This window comes from Nanorana parkeri, unplaced genomic scaffold (genome assembly GCF_000935625.1).
Source record: "Nanorana parkeri isolate BGI_ZX_2015 unplaced genomic scaffold, ASM93562v1 scaffold737, whole genome shotgun sequence".
NCBI classification, from domain to species: Eukaryota; Metazoa; Chordata; class Amphibia; order Anura; family Dicroglossidae; genus Nanorana; species Nanorana parkeri.
The window spans coordinates 665948-688526 of NW_017307005.1; the positions used below are offsets into that span (position 1 = coordinate 665948).

At 40.0% G+C, this 22579-nt stretch overlaps 1 protein-coding gene across 1 annotated transcript in view; it reads left to right on the top strand.

Moving 5' to 3' along the window:
* The window catches only part of PCSK2 (proprotein convertase subtilisin/kexin type 2), a 146610-nt gene that overhangs the window by 92138 nt on the left and 31893 nt on the right, over positions 1–22579 (top strand). The window contains exons 4-6 of the mRNA XM_018564223.1: positions 1767–1875; positions 8169–8206; positions 19954–20030. Coding sequence (XP_018419725.1) covers positions 1767–1875; positions 8169–8206; positions 19954–20030 — 224 coding nt within the window. The remainder of the gene's footprint in view (positions 1–1766; positions 1876–8168; positions 8207–19953; positions 20031–22579) is intronic.

A 22579-nucleotide genomic window follows, 5' to 3' on the forward strand; every position in this document is an offset into this window, starting at 1 on the left:
GATCGTCTGATCACTCCAGTGTTTGTAAATAACTGGGGACACATAGTACTATGTGCCCCCAGTTATGAATGAACAGGCTGTGATTTACACATCCCGTTCATTCAAGATTTCACCAATGGGGAGAAGCACTCACTACAGAATCTCCTCCCCATTCCGAAACAGCTGATGGTAAATATTGGAATGGGAAGCCTCTGTACTGAGTGCTTTCCATCCATTGAGTGCTGAGGCTTCTGAAAAAGAAATTGAGGATTTGGTGTCCTCAATTTCTTTTCTATTTTACAAGGGAAATGTCAGGGGTCTGTTTGAGAAAAAATATAAAAAATTATATTAAAAAAGTGAAAACTGCCCCCCCCTCCCCTCACACACACACATATTATTAGACAAGTGCGAAGACTAAAAATTAATTTCAGATGAAATGAACGAAAACTAAAAAAGTTTTCATTTGTTTCATCAAACAAAACACATTTATATGCTATTTTGGATTCAGCCATTGGCGTGTTCTGGAGGCAGGGCGCATGACGTCATATAACACCGCACGTGTTGGGCGCCGCCATCTTGGTGTATATCTAGGTATACACCAAGATGGTGGGGCCAATATCGGCGTGTGAGGTCACCTGACGCCACGCATGCATGGCGTCATGTAACGTCATGCTCCCTGCCTCCAAGATGGTGGCACGCATTCAGAGAACACGCTGGTGGCCAACATGGCCGCCGCACATTCTCAAACAAATTATTATGTGTCTGAATACATTTCTCGTATATTCGGACATATAGTAATTCATTCATTTACATGTAGCCCGGGGTCTGTGTTCTGTTTTTTATTTTTACTTTTCTAGATGCACTTACTTGAAAAAAGGGGTCTGCATGACATCCTGACACTTTATTTTTATAGACTCTATTGTAGTTTGACATTTATTGTTTACCTTCTGTTTTTTAATACCTTTGAATAAAAGTTTTATTTTTATCATACTTTTTAATATGTTTCTTTGCGGCTTAACAAAATAGGAGTCTTTAAATGGTGCATATATTGGGGGAAATGGGTGTGGTTACGGGGGCATGGCCACTAAAGGGTGTGACCACTGAGTGGCGCTGTAAAGCTTTCTCGCACAGGGCGCCTAAAGGCCTAAGGCCGGCCCTGAGAGTCAGCCAGAGAGCTGCCAAAGGGAAACCATTCCTTCTACATGAAGTCTTTACTGGGAATAATCACCTCAATACAAGATCAAGTGAGATCTCCTCACGGTTGGGTCACCAGGACAGGAAGTGTTTCAACATCTCTCTAAAAGCCCCAGATGACAAAACAGAGGTTCTTACCCTTCCTCAATCCATCCAAAACAAAATAATTCATTTTGGCTGAAGTTGGGTTTTAGGTAAATGTACTGAGAAAAGTTGAGACTAGCAAGCTAGGATAATGATGTCACAAATAAACTGAGAAGTGTAACTTTGGAATGCTTCTGAATTTTTTTTTTTTGACAAATAATATAACTTTTTAGTTTCTTAACTCTTTTATTGTGAACTGGGTGTGTACATGTCTCTTTTGGAACATTAGATTTATTTAATTGTGTTGTTGAGTGACAGTCATTCCTAATATTTTGTTTACTGAAGATTGGATTACTCTACTATTTACAGCATATACTCATGCTGCTGGTCTATTAAAATTGTGTCCTGTCCAAAAAAGTACCATGCGTAATATAAGCAATATTTCATTTTCTGTGGTTGCTCTCTTGTCTTATGTGACATGACATAGTTCTTTTCATTTGACTTGTCAGATCAACACAGGTCAGGCAGATGGGACTCCGGGTCTTGATTTGAATGTTGCTGAAGCCTGGGAGTTGGGATACACAGGGAAAGGAGTTACCATAGCAATTATGGATGATGGTAAGCACTTATAGCTGAATACATTCAAAGATGAATTCCAAAAAAACACCAAAGTGGCTTTTCATATTTTGTTTCCTACTTCTGTTATCTATTTATTAGTTATCCCACTGAAGAAATGTTTACATCCACATACATTTGTATGTCATACATACATTTACCTTTAGCATAGATGTTTCTACAGTGTGAATTACTGATCATATATAAATAAATAGCTTTGTCAAAAAAATAATATAGCAAGCAAATTTTAGCTTTTTTAATTCTGCACCATGTACTCTAGTAGGAACACATGCATGCTGACCATTTGTGATGTCACAGTGGGCTGCTTAAAATGCAAAATTAGTTGTATGCCCTCATTTCCATGAAAGCTGTTTTCCTGTGCTTCTCAGCTTTACCTAATGGACATAATGAGACATTACATTACATTCAACCAGAAAAGAAAATATACTAATAATGTTTGTTTTTGTCTCTACTTACACGGAATGAATATTCGCAGAGACTTGCAGGATGAATGATTTTGTGAATTGTTTATAAATAGACCCCTAATTGTATGTTTATTACAGAATTTCACAACGAAAAGCCAACATGTTTTGTAGATTGTATCCACTTCTTCAGGACCAACATGAAAGTTATTCGTAGTATTCAGTAGTCATTACAAAGAACTAAAGTAAATAACAATATATCAAACTTATCTCTACCAAACTGAATTATGACCTGTATGCATGACATGCCATAAAAATTACTAATTAGTTATATCCAATGATGACAATGTTTAGGTTATAATAAACTGATACTCATAGGTTGCACCATTGGAAAACAAATCATTTTGATTGTTCTCCAAATAAAACAAATGGTAATAGTGTTCAAGCAAATGAGCCCATTCCAGCTAGAGGAATGGCTCTACTGAGAGTAAAAGGGCGGCCAAGTTAGGGGAGAACGCACCTCCAAAATAGAGGATGGGTCCTCAGAATTTTCCCACCTCATCATGCTTACCCATTTGGAATATCATCCACCTCACCACCATAGGTGGGAGCCCATCCGGCAAAGCCCCAGCACAAAAAAATCCTGTTTGACCCATTTACACATGTCCCCTAAATCCTCTACCACCACCCATGGAGTAATTACACTCCCTCCTAAAACTCACCAATGACTTACTAACAGCTAAAAACAATGGCCACTACTCCTTACTCTTGCTATTAGACCTTTCTGCTGCTTTTGACACTGTTGACCACCTGCTCCTCCTCAAAAAAACTCCACTCACTTGGCCTACAAGACTTTGCTCTCTCATGGTTCTCCTCCTACCTATCTAATTGCTCCTTTAGTGTCACCTACAAATCTAACTCCTCCCCTCCTCTTCCCCTTTCTGTAGGGGTCCCCCAAGGCTCTGTCCTTGGACCCCTTCTCTTCTCTATCTACACCTCCTCCCTTGGTCAGTTAATAATCTCACATGGCTTCCAATACCATCTCTATGCCGATGACACTCAAATCTATCTTTATACTCCACAACTCAACCCCTCTGTGTCCTCTCGTGTCACTAATCTACTATCTGACATATCCGTCTGGATGTCGCAACAAATAAGCCCCTTCCTCACCAAAGAAACTGCAAAATTACTCATCCACTCGCTTTTTATATCTCGTCTTGACTATTGCAACTCCCTCCTCATTGGCCTTCCACTACACAGGATATCCCCCCTTCAGTCTATCATGAATGCAGCGGCTAGACTCATTCATCTAACCAACCGCTCAGTGTCTGCAACCCCACTCTGTCAATCCCTACACTGGCTTCCAATAGCCCAAAGGATAAAAGTCAAAATACTGACAACCACTTACAAAGCCATCTACAACTCTGCCCCCGGCTACATCTCAAACCTGGTCTCAAAGTATCTCCCTAACTGTCCCCTCCGCTACTCAAAAGACCTTCTGCTTTCCAGCTCCCTTGTCAACTCCTCCCATGCTCGCCTCTAGGACTTCACTAGAACCTCTCCCATCCTATGGAACTCTCTCCCTCCCTTTTAGATTGTAAGCCTTCACGGGAAGGGCCCTCCGTACCATCTTGTCTTGAATTGTAATGTGATTGTAATGTCTTCCTTATATTGTAAAGTGCTGCACAAACTGTTGGTGCTATATAAATCCTGTATAATAATAATAATAATAATAATTGAGGGGAATTTATCAAAACTGGAGCAGACAAAATCTGGAGCAGATGTGCATGGCAACCAATCAGCATCTATCTTTCATTTTCAAACCTTAACTGAAGAAACTGAAGAGAGAAGCTGATTAGTTGTCATAGGCAACTGCTCCAGATTCTTCTGCTCCAGTTTTGATAAATTCCCCCCATTATATCTGGTAGGAAGGACCAGTTTGTGCATGTGTGATGTTGTCCATCCCTCAACTGCATGCGTTTAAACAAACATCACAGGAGTTAGAGACAGAGCAAAAACATTGGGGAGGGAACAGCCCACCTACTGGAATCTGAGAAAAAAACAAAACAAAACAAAAAACCCACTAAGACCAGCAATCAAAATAAACAAAACGGAAAAATTGGTATTTTTTTATTTTTATGTCTTAGTGGCTTTTATCTTAGTTTGTTTATTTCTCCTAATTCCCAGTATGTAGGGTGTCGATTGTGGTATCTGGAATCTGTGGCCCCTCTCTGTCTATAAGTCCCATGGTGTACAATTTGAGCATGTGCAGAAGAGGGGAGGAGGACGTCAGTGGCCCAGTGACATCACAACTTTAATGCATGTAGAATCAGATGCCCATTTTTGGTGGGAAGGGATTCTGCCATCTAGAAGATATGATATCTCCAGTGGGCAGCGTCTGGGGATTAATGGGTCGAAAGTGAATGAACCTAACAAGACTCTTAGTGCTGGGGCTTTGCTGGATGGGTTTCCAACCTATGGCTGTGAAGTGGATGATTTTCAGCATGGGTAGGGATTAAATTTTGGAGCTGTGTTCTCTCCTAATTTCACTGTCTTTTTCATCCCTGCAGTCACCCCTTTAGCTGGGATGGGCTCATGTACTTGTGAGCATGGAGAACACTATTCCCACTTGCTTAATTTGAAGGACAGCCACTATTATTATTTTTCCACTGGTGCAACCTCTGTGCATTTCTTTATTATAACTCCTAAACATTATCATAATTATAACTAACTAGTATTAGTTTGTGGCCATTTATTGAGTGATGCATACAGATCATCATTTCATTTGGTGGCAATAAGCTTGTTTTATTGTAATAGTTACCTTAGACCTTTGTAAAGAGGGCTAAATACGATGAATACCTTTCATGTTGGTCCTGAAGAAGTGGATACAACCTATGAAACACATTCATTTTTCTCTGTGAAATGGTATAATAAACATACAATAAAGAGTATGTACTTAAAGTGACACTAAACTCAGGAGTTAAATCTTAAAAATGCATTCAAGTACCTTAATTAACTATTAACAAAAATGTATCTTATTTGTGTATCACTCAGCTGTAGATCCTCAAACCATTTCTGAATTCATGCTGACGCTGTCCTTCCTTCTGGAGGGTGGCTACTTTTGTTCCCCATGATCCCTGTGTGTTGTAACTACTGTGATAGACTGCAATCTCACTACAAATGAATAAACTAAACATGAGATTGTAGTCCATCACGGGAGTGAGCTTAGAGCGCTGGATACTTTACAACACACACATGGACCATGGGGAACAAAAGTAGCCACCCTCCAGAAGGAAGGACAGCGTCAGCATGAATTCAGAAATGGTTTGAGGATCTACAGCTGAATGATACACAAATAGCATACATTTTTGACGCTACTGCTCGCGGTATACTGAGACGCTGCAGCTAAAGCGGATCCCGGCAATTATGTCTGGATCCGCCCAGCTGCGTGAGTGACAGCTGGCTCTGCCTATCTAGAGGCAGAGCCAGCTGTACCCACCCCCTCCCCCGTCCGTTCCGCCAGTCAGCGCTGTCGGCAGAGAGCTGTGACAGGATCGAGAGGTGAGCGAATGCCGTTATGCGTTCGCTCACTTCCCGATCTACTGAGCCAACCTGTGACAGTCTCATTGTCACAGGTCGGCTAGAACTATGAGGTGAGTGAAAAGCACTCACCTCATTGTTCTCCTTTAATAGTTAAGGTACTTAAATGCATTTTTAAGATTTAACTCCTGAGTTTATGACTATATGTGTCTGATTTGTTCCTAGGTTTGCTTCTACTCCATTGAGGATTTTTGTATGTATATTTATGGAAGTTTACCAAATGTAATAATAAATCAATTTGTTGTATCTTTACAACATTTTTTGTGATTATATTCTTAAGTGCCGCAGTTTAAAATCCCTTTTTCTTTTCTATATGTCTTCTGGTATACTAGCAATACAAGAAGAATATGTGATTATATATTGTCTATTATATTGTAAAAATGTAATTTAATGTAAGAAGAGGTAACACTTTATTCACTAATAGCATAAGAACAGAGTTCATAGAAGTCACAAGTCAAGAGGGTTCTTGCTGCAGCTGTCCTCTCCTTCTCACTACTGCCAGCATCTTGTGACTACTCCTTACTCTGCAATGTAATTATCAAATGAGTACAAATGTTTTTCACCTGGCTGCAGATGTGATAGTCTCAACTACAGAACATACCACCAGAGATATAATTAGAGATTTTTACAGCTGAAGGGTAGGGGAGGAGCAGAGGCTCTGTAGTGGCAATTATCCAGTGGAAAAAGGGAATATGGGCAGTGTACTATAGAGCAGGGAGGCAGTTGATGAATTTGAGCAAGCTATGTATTATGTAAACACCTGTTAACAGAACCTTTAGGACCCCATAAAACACACCCTCTTTTAAGTTTTATGCCACTTCTTTTGAATTATATCCACAAAAACAGTCTGAAACATTTATTAAATCTGATTCCCATATCTGCTAAACTGCAATTAGGTTCCATTCAACAACAACAACAACAACGTGCCTTGGTCAGATTGCTATTTAAAGGTGTGTGCATTATTGTTAAGTCTGTCAGTTGGTGTATTAAATGGATTCACTCACCCAAATCAATTAATTAAAACAATGAAAACTTTATATGTGATCAGGCACATCTATAAATGTCAATTGTGCCTAAGAAATACCATGAAAATATATATTTTGTCTTAAATATTTCCTGAAAAATAGTACTTCCTGGTAGGTGAGTGTGCCCAGGCGTTCCTGTGCCAACAGCCTCATGGCTGTATATCTGTAGTGTGGTTTCTCAGGCACTGCTGCCTCTGACTGCTGACTGACTGATCTCAGGAAATTAGGAGTGAGATTTGGTGATGTCACTACCATAGCTTTCAACTTTCCCTTATTTGGAGGGATTGCCCTTCTTTTGGTACCAAATTAATCTGCCCCTTATTCTTCCTTAGTTCCTCCTCCTTTTGGTCTGATGTATAAACCGTATAGACCCATGTAAACAAGAAGTAGAGAAAGGTTTTAACCCTGCTCTACTCTGTCTAAAACTTAAAGAAAATGTGTTGGCTATACATACGCTTTAACATTTTATTAGCTTACTTTGCAGTAGAGATTAACTTGATATTCACTACCTGATACTGGTTCATAATTTGTGTCTGTGTCCTACCAGGGAGGAGGCATCTCTTTGGGTCACGTGATGGGTGCATCACTGCTCTGTTACAAAATGTTTGCATTGTGTCTGCTGTCCCTTTTCCGGCCAGTGCATCCCAGGTTGCTAAGCGTAGGGTGGGAAAATATTTAAGGGCCACATGCATCTCCCCACCCAGCTCTTAGCAACCTGTGACGCTCTGGCCGACATCCCACCTGGCCCCTGGCACCACCAGCACCCTACCCCCACCCCCCACCCCCCCTCCATCATCCTCAGGCAGTAAGAAGGCCAGGGACAATCCTGCCTCCTCTGCAGTAACATTCGACATAACTGATTAAAATCTTAACAGTGCACTATGGGAACTGAGTTCTTTTGGATGGTTCAGACCTACTCAGCAGTGGCTTGCTAAGAAGGAAGAACGGTCCCACGCAGGAGAAACAATTCCATGCAGTGTAGGCAGTTCTAGAGCTATCAGTTTCACTTCCACAAGCACCTTACACAAAGCAATCACTTTCTATATCGGTCTCGTCATAAGTCATGCCAACTTCTTGTCATTTGTAGCCCAATAGCTGTCAGCGTTCTTCACACATTGCACTTATATGCTGCCATGCGAAAACCAGTCAACTTAATCTTCATAAGTCTTGTCCCTTTGTCCTCCCATTTATCTTCCAAATGTGTATGTATTTCTTCAATACTTGTTTAATAATTGCCTTTTGATTTCAGGAATAGATTACCTTCACCCGGATCTTGCCTCAAATTATGTGAGTATAATATAGTTCATTCGAACATTTAAAGGCTTTTGTAGGTGACACATTTATTCGTTATCAAAGAGACCACGGTATCCATGTTAGGAGTTGAACTTCTGATCTTTTGTTAAACGCATTTATAAATTGTTGTAATTATAATAGTATCTACGGCATATAAATGAGATGGGGGAAGGGATCTCACCTAGCAACAGTTCTGTTTGGAATAGATCACACATCAGAAATGTATGCAGTGTTGTAGTAAGCAGTACAGCAGAATGTACAGCATACCATATATTCCTAAAATAAGAAAAAACAGAATTACAAGGCCCGTTCATAACAATGGCTTTGTCTACAGTTTGTGTTAGTGCATACAATGAGTTTATTAGTTATTGTCAACAGGTCTGTTTTCAGTGTGTGCCTATATATACTGGTCTAAAATGGTTTTTAAAATGAATGCATGCCCTATGCACAAAAACACACACATACAAAGCACGTTAAAACATGTAAGAATCTATGGTTGGGCAAAGTTACAAAAATATTAGGTGTGTTAAAAAAAATGGTAAATGTTTAAATTAAAAAAAATAATTACAGTAAAAGACACATCCCCCTCAAAATACTTCCCCTCACTTCGAACACACTTATCCCATAGTTTTTGCCACTTTCTGAAGCAGTTCTGGAAGTCCTCTTTCGTGACTGTCTTTAGTTGCGCTGTTGTGGTTGCCTCGATGTCCAGAATCAATTCAAAACGTTTATCTTTTATGGTCATTTTGACTTCGGGGGAAGAGCCAGAAGATGCACAGTGCCAGATCCGGTGAATAAGGTAGATGAGGACACACCGTAATGTTTCTATTTGACCGAAATTGTGGTACCAGAAGCGATGTATGACATGGAGCGTTGTCATGATGGAGAATTAAACAATTTGCCCATTTCTCAGGCCGTTTTCTACACACATTGTCAATGTTCAGATCCTCATAAACTTCCCTAATAGTCAAATCATTTCTCTTACTTTTTCAACATTCTGTTTTTTGAGTTTTTGATGTTGAAAGACGTCCCGATCTCTCCTCATCTTCAACCGATTCACAACCATTACGAAATCGCTTGAACCACTTGTAAGCAGTCTTCATGGTCACTGCAGCATCACCATAAACTAATTTTAACATTTTATGTGTTTCTTTAGCACTTTTTTGCAGTTTGAAACATAGTTTCATGTTAATGCGTTGTTCATGGTCCATGATTTATGGCGCACTTAAAAACACACTTTCTTTCAACCGTAGCTCACAACCGACTGACTGCACTTGTCACACACTGTTACTAAGGTTCTCGTATTGAAGATCCCTGTCTTTCTTTTGGATGGCACTCAGCAGCAGCATTCACTGTATTTTTTTTGATCACACCACCTATATGTAGCACATTTATGCAGTACATGCACATTTCCCTATGCTTTGTCACTTGAAAAATGCTGCAAGCACAGAAAAAATTGCCATAAATTCAGCAAGCTTCTGACTTCCTGTTTGAACATACAGCTTTGCCTCTATTGCACTGAAATCCCAAGCAGTATTGGAGCCATGTCTGAGTTCTCCCCTGCTGCAGTACAGAACACCACCCCTTTATGCTATGGAGATGAGAAGGTGTTTTGTAGACCAAATCTCTAGGACATGTTGCTGGCAGAATTTCTGGGTGAGAATAAAGGGTAAAAAAAGCCTAAAAAAAAAAAAACATCTAAGGACTGGAAAGCTCTGATATATTAAATTTTTGTTTGGGGGTTTAGATATGCTTTAAAGTGATATTAAAGTCAAAATGTTTGTAAGCTTTTTCAAATTCTGATTAAATCACTTTGGATGCTGGATGCTGCTTCTTGACCAAAATCGGAAGGTAATCATATATTAACGAAGGGTCCATTGACTTGCAATTGCACCCTTCGATTTCCTTCCGATCCATTGCATTGTAATCTGTTTTTCAATGGATGCTAATGCAAGGGCACAGAAAATGCCCTCCCCCATGTTGAGGTCATGTGGTCTGGTATGGTATGGTATGGGGGCCCATGCCCATCCCCACCTTTCATGCTCTGCCAGGTAAGGAATTTTAGGGGGGAGCCCACGCATTTTTTTTGGCATGGGGTCCCCCCTAAAATTCCTAACAGACCTAGAGAGTCTAGTATGAATTGGGGGGAGCTTTTTTTTATTTTCACATTTAAAAACAACCTAACTCCATCCAAATAGATTCGGATCAATCCACAAATGAAAACTTCAGATCGATCCAAATTCCTAACAGGTACAAATTTCAGAAGATTTAAAAATAAATCAGAATAGAAGTCTAGTCTGTACTGTGCTGACAGATTTCATTATCAGTTGTAAACTAGATTTAAACACTGTCTGTCCTAACAAAGGGTTAAAGCTCTAGAAGCATTGTATGTTAATGAGAGGGAGCTCAGTTTGTCGTCCCTAGTCTTTCTATGGAGACATCTAGAGTTTCCTGTCACTTTAAAATTGAGAGAGAAGCTTGCAATAGTCAGCTACACAGAGACATCTAAAAGGTAAGAATTTTTTTTCAAAGAAATGTTTTTAGGTGTGGTGTGTGAGTGGGAACACATAACAAACATTTAGTGGGATTTCTCAAATTTGACTGAAAAAGTGGAAATACATTAAAGAAACCATGTCACCACCCTATGCATTACAAGATAAACATACCTAGTAAATGTACTTTCATAAAAATAAGTCAGGCTGCTGTTTTGCCCCATCTTTGCCCTGACTTTTCATTTTTTTTCTCTGCATTTTTATTTTTATTTCATTTTCTCTTTTGTGATTATCAATTTTAGCAAGAAATCGGAAAGAGAAAATCTGACACTTGAGCTGTCAACATGAGCTGTACTTGAGCAGATGGCATAACCAATCAAATATTTCAGTCAATTTTAGACATTCCTCATTTTACTCCATTCCAGAGTTGAAATTCTTTGAGAAATTGTTTGCGATGTTGTGATTCTTGCCATTTCCAGAAATTTCTTCACATTTCATTTAATAAAAGCTGGGGAAGAAGGGAAGGTGTTTATTTCACAGTTAAATAATTTTATTATTACTTTATGGGATTTCACAGCAGCATCCGTATCATTAATGGCTGCGGAACACTCCGTAATAAATTTGAATTGCGCGAGAGAAGTCATTCTCAGAATCCAATCTTCTGTCCCATTTACATAATCTTGGCAGTTTATCTGTGAAAGCCATAAGCCATGTAAAATGGATGAGACAGATACGAAATCATGGAGGATCAAGAGAGGACTCAATTGGTTTGAATTGTATTCCTATCATTAGCGATAGTGGCGGCTCCACTCTCTGCTTTTTTTTTTAATCCTTGGCATCTTCACCAAATGATACTGCTCTCCTAAATGTAATGATGGCTTTCCTACAGAGTAACTACTTGTTAATACACAATAGAGCTGGAACACGTCAAGTTTTTGCACTTCATGTTTAATTTGTTTTAGTCGAGCTCCGGTGCAAATGGCTTGAATAGCTTAATCATAAGTGACAATAGTGAAACAATGCAATGTCCACAGCACATCTGCTGTGGAAGTAATTAATGAAAATTGTAACTTTTCTAAAATAGCCCTATTGTTTTCCCAGGGTACACACGCTCAGCCGCTGCAAATCACAGTGTAGTCAAGCAAAGATTTAGACAGTAGGAAAGATGAAAAGTTGCAAAGGATTTCAAGAAACTGTATATTAAACCACACTAGGGTGACACTGGTTTGTTTCACAGTTGTACTTAATCACAGTGAAAGATGTATAGCAAATTCTACACTTCACTTTATCGGTTTTGGCAGTCTGGCTGTGAGTTTTTAGACTTCAGGATGATTTATAAAAAAACAAACTGAAAAACAATATAATAAAAACAATTTAATTGAGTTATAACCCCCCCCCCCAAAAAAAAATTAAAGACACTTTACATAGAACATACGTAGCTCCGGTCGATCCTTTGGCTGGGCCTGTCAGTTCAGTAGAACCGAAGGCCTGCTGTACGGGCTATTTACTATAGCCCATATAGCTCCCGAAGCGGGCCGAGCGGCTCAGTTATTCACTATTGAGCCGAAGGATACAGCCGTAGCTTCGGCTGATCCTTCGGCTCTCTTCGGCTTGAACTGAAGGGCTGCTGTATGGGCTATTCACAATAGAAGGCGGCTGAGTGGTTCAGCCGAGTCGCAGGCATATAAAGCGTGGAGAAAGGGCGGCGCCAGCCGACCGATCTCCATGCAAATGACAGCTGGGCAGAAGGCTTCGCCAAGTTGTAATGACGGATCTCCAAATGAACTGCGGATGCTAAACAATAACACCTGAGCGGAACCGGCCGTGGCGTCATGGCCGGCTCTGCCCCGTTGTAATTCATTGGCCGGAACCTGCTAGAAGACTCTAGCAGGTGACGGCCAATAGGAAACAGTTGGGCAGAGCTAGCAGTCACTGAGCAATAGAGTAAAAACCGGCACTCGCAAGGGAGTCCGTCCATCCAGTACTTTATTTTTAAAAAGGCATAATAGCAGCAAACAAACAAATGCTTACATGTTTCAGCCCCCAAACTAGCTTCGCCCAATTGTTTTTCTTTCTTTTTAAAAATATCTTTATTTATTTTTGAATTTTACTATTTATTTACATTTTTAAAATATTTTTTAAACCTTCTTTTTCCCACTGATTTTCTATTCTGCTTGGTACCAAGGAGGTACCGAGCAGAATAGCCGAGCAGAGTGCCACTCGGCGGCATTCGGCTATTCACTCATTGCCATTCGGAACCTATGTGAATAAGGGCGAATGGCAGCGAGTGAGCTGCCGAAGCTGCGGCTCAGCTGATCCAAATGTTGGATCGGCTGAGTCGAAGTCCCTCTGCACTTTGGCTCAGTGCCGATATACAAAGGCAGCCGATATACAACTGATTTCAGCCGATGTACGGCTGAAATCAGCCGGAGTGAATAGCTGAATGTCGTTAAGTTCACTTCGGCTTGGTTATTCACTCGGCTGCCTTCGGCAGCTTAGTGAAAAACCCTGTGAATGTTTGGTTGAGAGCTGAAATAAGCACACTGGCAACCTTGATAGTTGGCACATCTTGAATGTAACTGTTTTGGCAGACATTAAATTGTTGGGTAAAGTTCCTTTTGAAAATGTGGATTTATAAGCTTTGTATCCAAATCTAGGAAATGGCTTTGTGTGTTAAGGGTTAGGCTTCAGAGTTTGGGTAAGGTTAGGGCTAGAGTTAGGTTAAAATTCAAGGACTGGATAAAGGCAAATTAATGGAAAAGTCCACTCATTTGAAAAAAATTATAAACGCACACCTATGCATAAAAGAAAAAAATATGCATCTCTTTTTTTTTGCATTGGAGCCAGTAAAACATTGCAACCATGGTCAGTGGATCATGGGTGCAATACTCTGGCTTCTGCAGATTCTCCCTCAAGTCCATGCTCATACTGAGGTACAGACACTCAATAACAGGATGTCACCTCACTTGTATTCCATTGTGAACTACTGAGGAAGAATGAATAGACTTCAAGTGCAATGACGCCGCCATACTTGTATTCCATTGACATCTACAAGTCCCTTTGCCTGGGTAGCTGATGGCACTTGAAGCCTCTCCATTTACAGATTTACTTGCTGAATTAAACAATACATGCAAGCCTGCGGAGAGAAGAACCATGCAATACAGGTAAGTGGAGGTGGGGGGAGTAATGCAATGTGACCATGTTTCATGTTACATGTTACACCCCCTGAATATGGGTGTAACATGAAATATGTTCCAAGGCTAAACTTAGCCTTTAAGTATTAACGTTGCTCTAAGGGTTGGGTTAATATCAGTGGTCAGAGGGTATAGGCCACTATTTTTATTTGCACTTTTCTGGTCCCAAAATCCTCACAGAGAACATGGGTTGTCTGTGCTGAACACCAGTGTACCAGAATTTATGCATTGGAAATAATTGACAGATACTAATAAATAAAACATTTAACCGACATATGAAATGAATGCTGACATATTCTTCTATTGGCAAAGGTTAAGTGCTCCAGACTATCAAAAAAATGTTTTCTTTTAACATTCAAATTGCAGTTAAAAAATTATTCTGAGACAGCCAGAAGGTGAGGGTTGAATCGTTTCACATATTCCAATTTAACAAGAGGATGGCATTTAGGAGAGAAATACTACTTGTCGTTCCCATCTGCTCTTTGGAAGCTTATTTTCCAGCACAGATAATGCTCGGGGATTTTTTTTCTAGGTGTGTGTTCAGCTTCTAGTCAATGATTCTGCTGGATAACAATGAGAAGTATCACATTTATCACTGTAATACAACATATTATTTGGATTACATCTGACAAAATTGTCTGTCAGTTCATACTCTTCCCCTCTGCTCCTCTTGGACATGTATTACAGTGCTACGGGCTTTTCTGTATGATCATTGTACAAGCAGAACAAGCATGCAGCCAGTAAAGTCTAAATCCTGCCCAACATATTTGTTATAGGTCAGTTACTCACAAGTAACATTTCTTTATGTTCTGCGGGCACATCGTGGTGCGGTGTGGTTGTACTGCATTGCACAGCGCTGAAAAAAACACTGCATGCCATACACAATGCAGTGGTATGAACTGAGCCAATCTGAAACAAGGCAGATTGCCTTGTCTTGTATTGCCCCCAACACATCTGGTGTGAATGGGCCCTGAAGAAGAAATTCAACCAGGATAAATATAAAGAAAGTTAAAGTTCATGTATAGCCATTTAAAAAAAAAATAGATTGGGAAAGGACAGGACCATCCGTATAATGAGGTAACCTGAGGTGGTTGCCTCAGACAGCATCTTATTGTGGGGTGGTGGGGGTGTGGCAGTGGGGCACCCACAGTGTCCTGGGAGCTGAGCTGGATGCACTGGCTGGTGTCTCAATGAGCTTCCAGCAGCCAGTGACATCAGTGAGTTGGGAAAGACACAGCATTACCCCCACCCACCCACCGAACACAAATGAGCACAACAACCAAGAACCACACTTTATATCTGCCTTGAATTCAGGAGAACATGCACATTAAGATTCGATTTTCTCAGAGTTCTGCTTTAAGTGCATGTTCTTTTTTTTAAACAGCAAGTCACCTCAATTTCTTGCCATATGCTTGGCAATTTAAGTCAATTTCAACCACTTTCCAACCTCCAGAAATCAAAAAAAGAGAGGCAAGTAATCACCATGACCTACCACAAAAAAAGTTTGATTGTAGCAGTTGGTCGATAGTAAAGATAAAATAGATGAACAGTTAAATACAGTTTACTGATTGAATTGAAAGCCGAAAAAAAAATACATCAATGCCTTCTAAAGCAATTTGTTTTTTGGTCAGGCAATTTCGATTCCTTCCTTTATGTCCTAGATTGCGTTGCAATTTTAACAAAAAACGGAATTGAACATTTGATCGCCGTATCCAACTGGCATATGTATGGCCAGCTTTACACTTGGGGAATTATTTACTGTGAAGCCAAGTAAAGCGATCCTGAGTTTTATGTACTAAAGTAGAAAGGAGGGAAGTGAACCTGTGTCTCTTTTAAACACCCCATCTCACATAAGGGACCTTTAAAAAGAAAAAAAAAAGCAGAGTTCCCCATTTACACAAAGGGATGTGAGGTCAAAGTGATTGTACTCCAACCAAAACTGATACCTTTCCCACACTCCTCACCTCCCTGTTTCCTGGTATATCCAGTGAGTTACCCATTAGCTTGGGAGTATATATGGGAATATACATCCCGAAGATTTTCAATGGGGTTAAGGTCTGGACTCTGTGGTGGCTAATCCATGTGTAAAAATGATGTCTTTTGCTCCCTGAACCACTTTTTCATAATTTGAGCCTGATGAATCCTGGCTTTGCCATATTGTCATTGGGAAGAAAAAATCCATTGATGGAAAAACCTAATCATTCCATATATTCAGGTAGGCACCTGACCTCATTATGTAGGTACATATCATTGCTGAACCTAGACCTGACCAACTGAAGCAACCCCAGATCATAACACTGCCTGAAATCTAGGTGGTGAAATTTTTTGGGCTAGGCAGTGCATGACTTTCTAACACATTCCAAGTGGTTAATCACCAGGCCCAAACATGGTTTAGTGTGGTGGGTTCTTAACCCATTGTAAATTGGAATTTGAATTCTGCAGGCAAACAAGGTAACAGGGGAGCCTGGGAAAGGTGAACCTGTTAAATTACTTTAACGGAGCTAATATATCATCACTTTAGGTTTTAGTTTTTTTTAAATGTCCAATCAAGAGCAGAAGTTTCTTTTTTATAAAATCCCAAATCCCCTGCAACATTGGCTGAATGTTGAAAGCAAACAACATTTTGTGTTAATAAAGTGGGTTGAGGATTGAGATGTGGGTGGGAAGAGTTTCACTGCTAGATGGAATTAGATTGTATGTAATGGGTAGTTCATTATTTAGATTCCAGAGAAAGAAGAAAATGAGGTCAGTTTACAAAAGGAGTTGAGAATCTTCACACAATGACTTCCTTAAATGTTCACTTCAATTATCCAATCGGGTTAAAAGCAAATTCATCTGCACATGATTGGGTATTCAAAGTGAACAGGAATTTATTTTGATTCTCATACCCCTTTGGTAAATCACCTAAGTTGTCTTAGACAGCTTTCAGTAGCACTTTATAGGAGATCTAAAGTCACAGCTTACACGTTCCTTTTACAACATTAGCATTGTAATACGGTAGCAATACAAAGGATAATTATTTTTGATAATCCAATAAAAGCTTACTAGGAAAATCTCCTTTCATGTTGACTGCTATCTGCTGGACATCTCTTTCAACAGCTTCCTGGATTCCCTGAATGCTTTGCTGCTTCTCTGCTCATTCATACATATTGTATGGTGCCTTGCTGCCTCCAAGGAATGATGATGTGGGGTAGTGCCTGTAATGACTGTGCCTCCAGAAACACCTCCACTTCAGCACCTCTGTAGTTCAGAAGGCAGGCCCTGTGAAATGGGTGACACAGCAGAGCATATTTACAGGGCATAGTGCATATCGTCAATGTGCAAATTAATATGTGAGTTTGCATTGTGACCGTAGATAATAGCTATAGATATACTGTATGTATGAACATTTACTGTTCATTTGCAGCAAACACAAAAGCCTTTATTTTAGCTTTCAGTGAACTAATGCTTGCCTCGAACTAATATCTCATGATATTTAAAATCTGGGTCACATAGTTGGATAGTGATACCATGAATTATTTATGTCTAATATTACTTTACTTTAACTATAGAGATTCATATCCAGGCAGGGTAACCATGGAGACGTCAGTGGGATCCTTGGGGATGCATTCATTTACAGCAATTGTAACTCATAAGGAGATCATGTATCCAGTGCAAACTGTCTTTCATTTTTCATAACTATGCACTGTTCCATTTCAATAATCCATACTTTAGATGCACAATGCAATAAAAGCTTTAGAGGCTCTTTCACAAAAGACCCCAGCGATTGCCCTTTTATCTGAAAATCATACGCCACTTCCCTGGATGGTGAAATCTATGTAATATGTACTAATGCACAGCTACATGCACACTGCTTTGATTTAATTAAAAGCCATTGTAATTTTACAGAGGGGTGAGGGAGCCATTCAGATGTAATTACACACATGTAATTTTCTGCTTTCAATTCATATTTGCAATGGATGACAGCAATACTTTTCCTTATGTTTATTGATTCTGTCTATATGATTTTACCTGTCATTGTCATTTTTGTATGCCATACGTGGTGTGAAAATCAGTACACAGGGTGATATTGTTGATGGAATTAGTTATGGTTTTGGAGTATTGTAAGTAGCAGTTGTATTTCAGGGGTTCGGTTCTTTTTATTTAAAGCATATCTAACCCAAGAACTAAAATATAATATATAGCGGCTTGACAGCCCTTGGATGTGCTGACTGCATAAGGTTTTTTCAGGCTGGGGATACTGCCAGTAACACACTTTCAGTCCTAGGGTGACAACTCTCACTCACCATACTGTACCTATAGAGGAACAGCGTTTTCATCCCAGGGCAGGTCTACAGAATGCCTCCCCTCTTCTCTATACATGGTGGAGGTGCTTTGTAGTCCACATAGATAGCTAGGACAATACTCAACAGGAAGTTATCAGCTCACAAGAGTTCTGCCAGGATCAGCATCATTTGTTTGTGCTTATTGAACAGCACAATGCACTTTAATACGTAGAAGTTTATTGTTAGTGTTTGCATACACTTTAAGAGGAATGTAAATGACCCTAAATATTACAAAGTAAAACAAAACTGTAAAAATATTTACATTATATATACACTGAGTGGCCAGATTATTATGACCACCCCATCAGTACTTCGTTGGGCCACGAGATGACTCCACGAGATGACTTTGTTGGGCCGCCTCGTGACTCCACGAGATGTTGAAAGGTGAGGCGAGGAATCTGACACTGCACTGTTGCCCTTCTGTTGTCTTGTACCAGTCTTGCCACTCTCCGTTCTGCCCTAACATTGACTAGTCGTTGATGGCCACAATTCGTACGTTCAGACCCAGATTTTCGGCTGACAGTCCAGTCTTTAAACACTTTAACAACAGCTGCTCTTGAACATTTAACAAATTCTGCTGTTTTGTTGATACTCGCTCCATGGCTCGCGCCAACAATCATCCCACGTTCAAACGCTGTTAAATCGCATTGTTTACCCATATCTTCAGAAAAAAATCACTTCTACTGTCGTGGTAAACAACCTGCTTCCCTATTTATAATGGTCTGGCCCTCTAGCAACTTCAGCGTGAAATTATAGCTAATTATAGCTAATTTGCCTACAAACGTCAGGTGGTCATAATAATCTGGCCACTCAGTGTACATAGTCAGCAAAGCCCAAATCTCCATTTTTTGCTCAAGCTTACTATGATTAAACAGCAGATGACAGGTCAGGGGAAGGAAGGCTGTAAAAAGTGAATGCTCCATGATTCTGTTCAGGATGTAAGTGCACATTAGGAGGAGCAGCAGTTATTCAGGGGTTCTATCACAGCTACAGTATCTCCACCTCTTCAGATGTCAGTAAATGCCAAGTAGGTATCCAGACCTCAGGAGTTTTTCCTATTATGGGGGTTATCATTTGGGTTAATAGCTTGTTGTCGTTGTTAGGAAAACATACACAGTACAATATTTCTTATAGTACTATATCATCTGCTTGTCATTTTTAATAATATCTGTTTTGGTACATGTAAGTCTAAAATGGTGATAGCACACAATGGCTGCTTTAGTTCTCTGTCAAATATCCAGCCTTTTGTTCCCAATGAACAATATATCCCTTAAGGGTTGCAAAGACATAAAAAGATCATATCTATTCCTCCTTAACACCAGTGGCGATCATCTCTTTGATGATCACCACTTTGAAATTTCACATTGTACACAGTTATCAGGTGGATTTGGGTCACTGATACTTTACTTTGTTATTTATTTACAATGTATAAATATTCTCTATATTAGTTTGTATTACTATTTACTTTAGTATTATGCTAACTCACTAGCTTTGGTACTATCTAAGTCACTTACCCGCAACAGGTATGCAGATTAGGAAAGCCAGATAATAGTCAGAATTCCTTGTGTACATACTTGTTCTGGGGGCAATTACCATTAAGCCCTAAAGGTCAACATGATAGCCAAGTAACTGGTATTTGTAGAATGAAAGTCAATGGTAGAAGTCTCCATGGTTTCCTTCAATTGTCCTCTCTTAGTCTTATCACCGTATGTGTAACTTTTTTTTTTCAGAATGCAGAGGCAAGCTTTGACTTCAGCAGCAATGACCCTTATCCATATCCACGCTACACTGACGACTGGTTTAACAGGTACTGTGAACTATGGATATGTACAACATACAGTACATACATATATTTGTGTTTTCCTAGCTTTGTCTTTATACTTAATTTGTCATATAGACTTCATGTAAGAATTAGCTTTGAGTAGCTAGACCCACGTCCTCTTTTGCTCCTTTCTCACCAGAAGTCCCCCCCTCCTTACGTCAGGAGTCCCCTTCACTATAGAGTTCCCGTTTTTACATCAGGATCACCCCCTTCATATCAGAAGCCCCCCTTCACATCAGAGACCCCTCCCCTCCATTTTACAAACAAATCCCTATTTTACATCAGAGGCCCCCCTTCTCATTAGAAGCCCCCCCACATCAGAAGCATCCCTTCACTACAAAGTCCCCCCTTCACATTAGAGCCCCACCTTTTACATCAGAGTCCCCACTTTCACATCAGAGTCTCCACATCAGGAGCTCCCTTCACAGCAGAGTCCTCCTCCATTTCAAATCAAAGCTCTCAGCCCCCTTTATATCAGAGTCCTACCTTATAATCTGCAGCACAGCTGCAGCAGCATGGCAGAGGGAAAGAGGTGGGGCACGTCTGTCCTCTTCCTAAATTCTGGGGTGTCCCTGGTTGCCACCCACCATATATTGACATCATGCATTTCCATGGTGCTGTTGGCCAGCCCGCTTGCACCACAGAAACACATGAAGCTACGCAAAACTTGTATGGCACCCCTGACAAAGCTAGATACCACTCCAGGGTGCCCCTGGCATCCTGACTGAGAAAGACTGCTTTAGAAAGCATCTATAGCCTGCATAGAAAAGTCTGTCCCCTGCCAGTATGCTGCAGAGAAAGACCCTTGCTATGGAAGCAGTGATCTCTCAGCAGAGGTCCTACACATCGCCTGTTGAGTAACAGCCAGAGATTTCCAATCAGCAAGAAACTTCATTTTGAACTAGAACCATTTAAACAATAGTAAAACTCTGCACATGCGTTCACATATGCATTAAAACCCATAGATGTGAATGGGCCATAAATATTCTGCTCCCCAGCACCATTTACTCATATTTGCTTTACTACTGCTATACTGATAAAGATACAGGAGCAGAAGAAGTTCTCTGTAAGCTACAATTCATGGCTAACACAGGGCTATAGACTCACCCACAGTGCTGGTGCTTCTTATCCCTGTTGTAAACACTGATACAAATAAAAAAATCTAAGGAGGTAAAATTAAGTAAATTTATTCTAAAATAATACCAAAAGATACATACACATAATACACCACCACACGTGTAATACACATATAAGCATAATTACTATGCACAGATATTCATTAGACCCTTCTTCCACACAGTAAAAAATGAGGAATAGTTTTAGGGGCATCATTTTAGTAGATTGATTTAGAAGATAAATGTATTTATGTGTAATAGTAAAGGTGTTTAGTGTAAGTAGTTTTTTCCCGGTCTTAGATTTGCACTATTTTGTGAGTAGTAGAGTCTTATACTTAGTTAGCCATTAATCAATGCGGAAAGTTTGTAATTTAAGTGATACCTTTTATTGGCTAACTCAAGTTATTAAAGCGCAAGATTTTGGGACCCTATAGGTCCCTTCTTCAGTGTATAAAGCAGGGTAGGAGGAAGGATGGGAAGGGGGTCATATATTGCCTGGAGTGGGGCTTTAAAGACTCGCCATGGAGGTCAAAGTGACAGCATCTCTACAAAGGACCCCCCCCCTTCCCGACCCTTATACTCACCTTGCAACATTGCCTCGCAACTTCTTGCAGACTGTCAACCAGATTGAATGTGATTATTGCAATATCCCCAGGAGGACAAAAAAATGTGCTTTAATTTCTTCTTTCATACTGACTATAGAGCATTTTCAAAAATGGCAAAATGAAATCTAACAATTTATGCCAATATTTCAAGTAGGGATGAAAGTATTTTTATCGGTGCTGATACCAAGTATTTCCCAGCTAATCAGCATGGAGCCGGCTTCCCGGGCAATCAGGAAGCCAGGCGGCATGTCATTACGTGCTGCCTGGCTTTCTGATTATCCGGGAAGCCGGCTCCATGCCAGTGGAAGCACAGGTATCGGTACTCAGTATCGGCGAGTACCGACAGCAAATTATCAGTACTTGTACTCGATACCGAAAAATTGGTATCAGTGCATCCCTAATTTCAAGGAAAGGAAACTGTTTTTTCCTGTTGCTGATAAAAAGAATAAGGATGACAGTCCAGTGATGGACAGACAGCAGAGCTGTGTTAACTGTGTAAAAGGACTTCTATACAGTAAATCACACACTGTATTCCATAATATGACACATAAAATATCTACTCAGAAAGTTTTTTTTTTCTTTTTTCATATTTTGCCGACACAGCCCCTTTAAAACACCTGAATTCAATTAGGTTACTTGCCTGTCTGTTAATGTCCCTCTATGCCAGTGAGGCCAGAGCAAATGTCCCTTTTCCCCTGTATTAAAGCAGCCCTGTCTATACATCCTGCACCGTTTTGCTGCATTCTATTGTATTATAGCTGAATCTCTTTCCTACAGTTTCAGAACATGATCTTTTGTTCCAGTACTTCAGTTT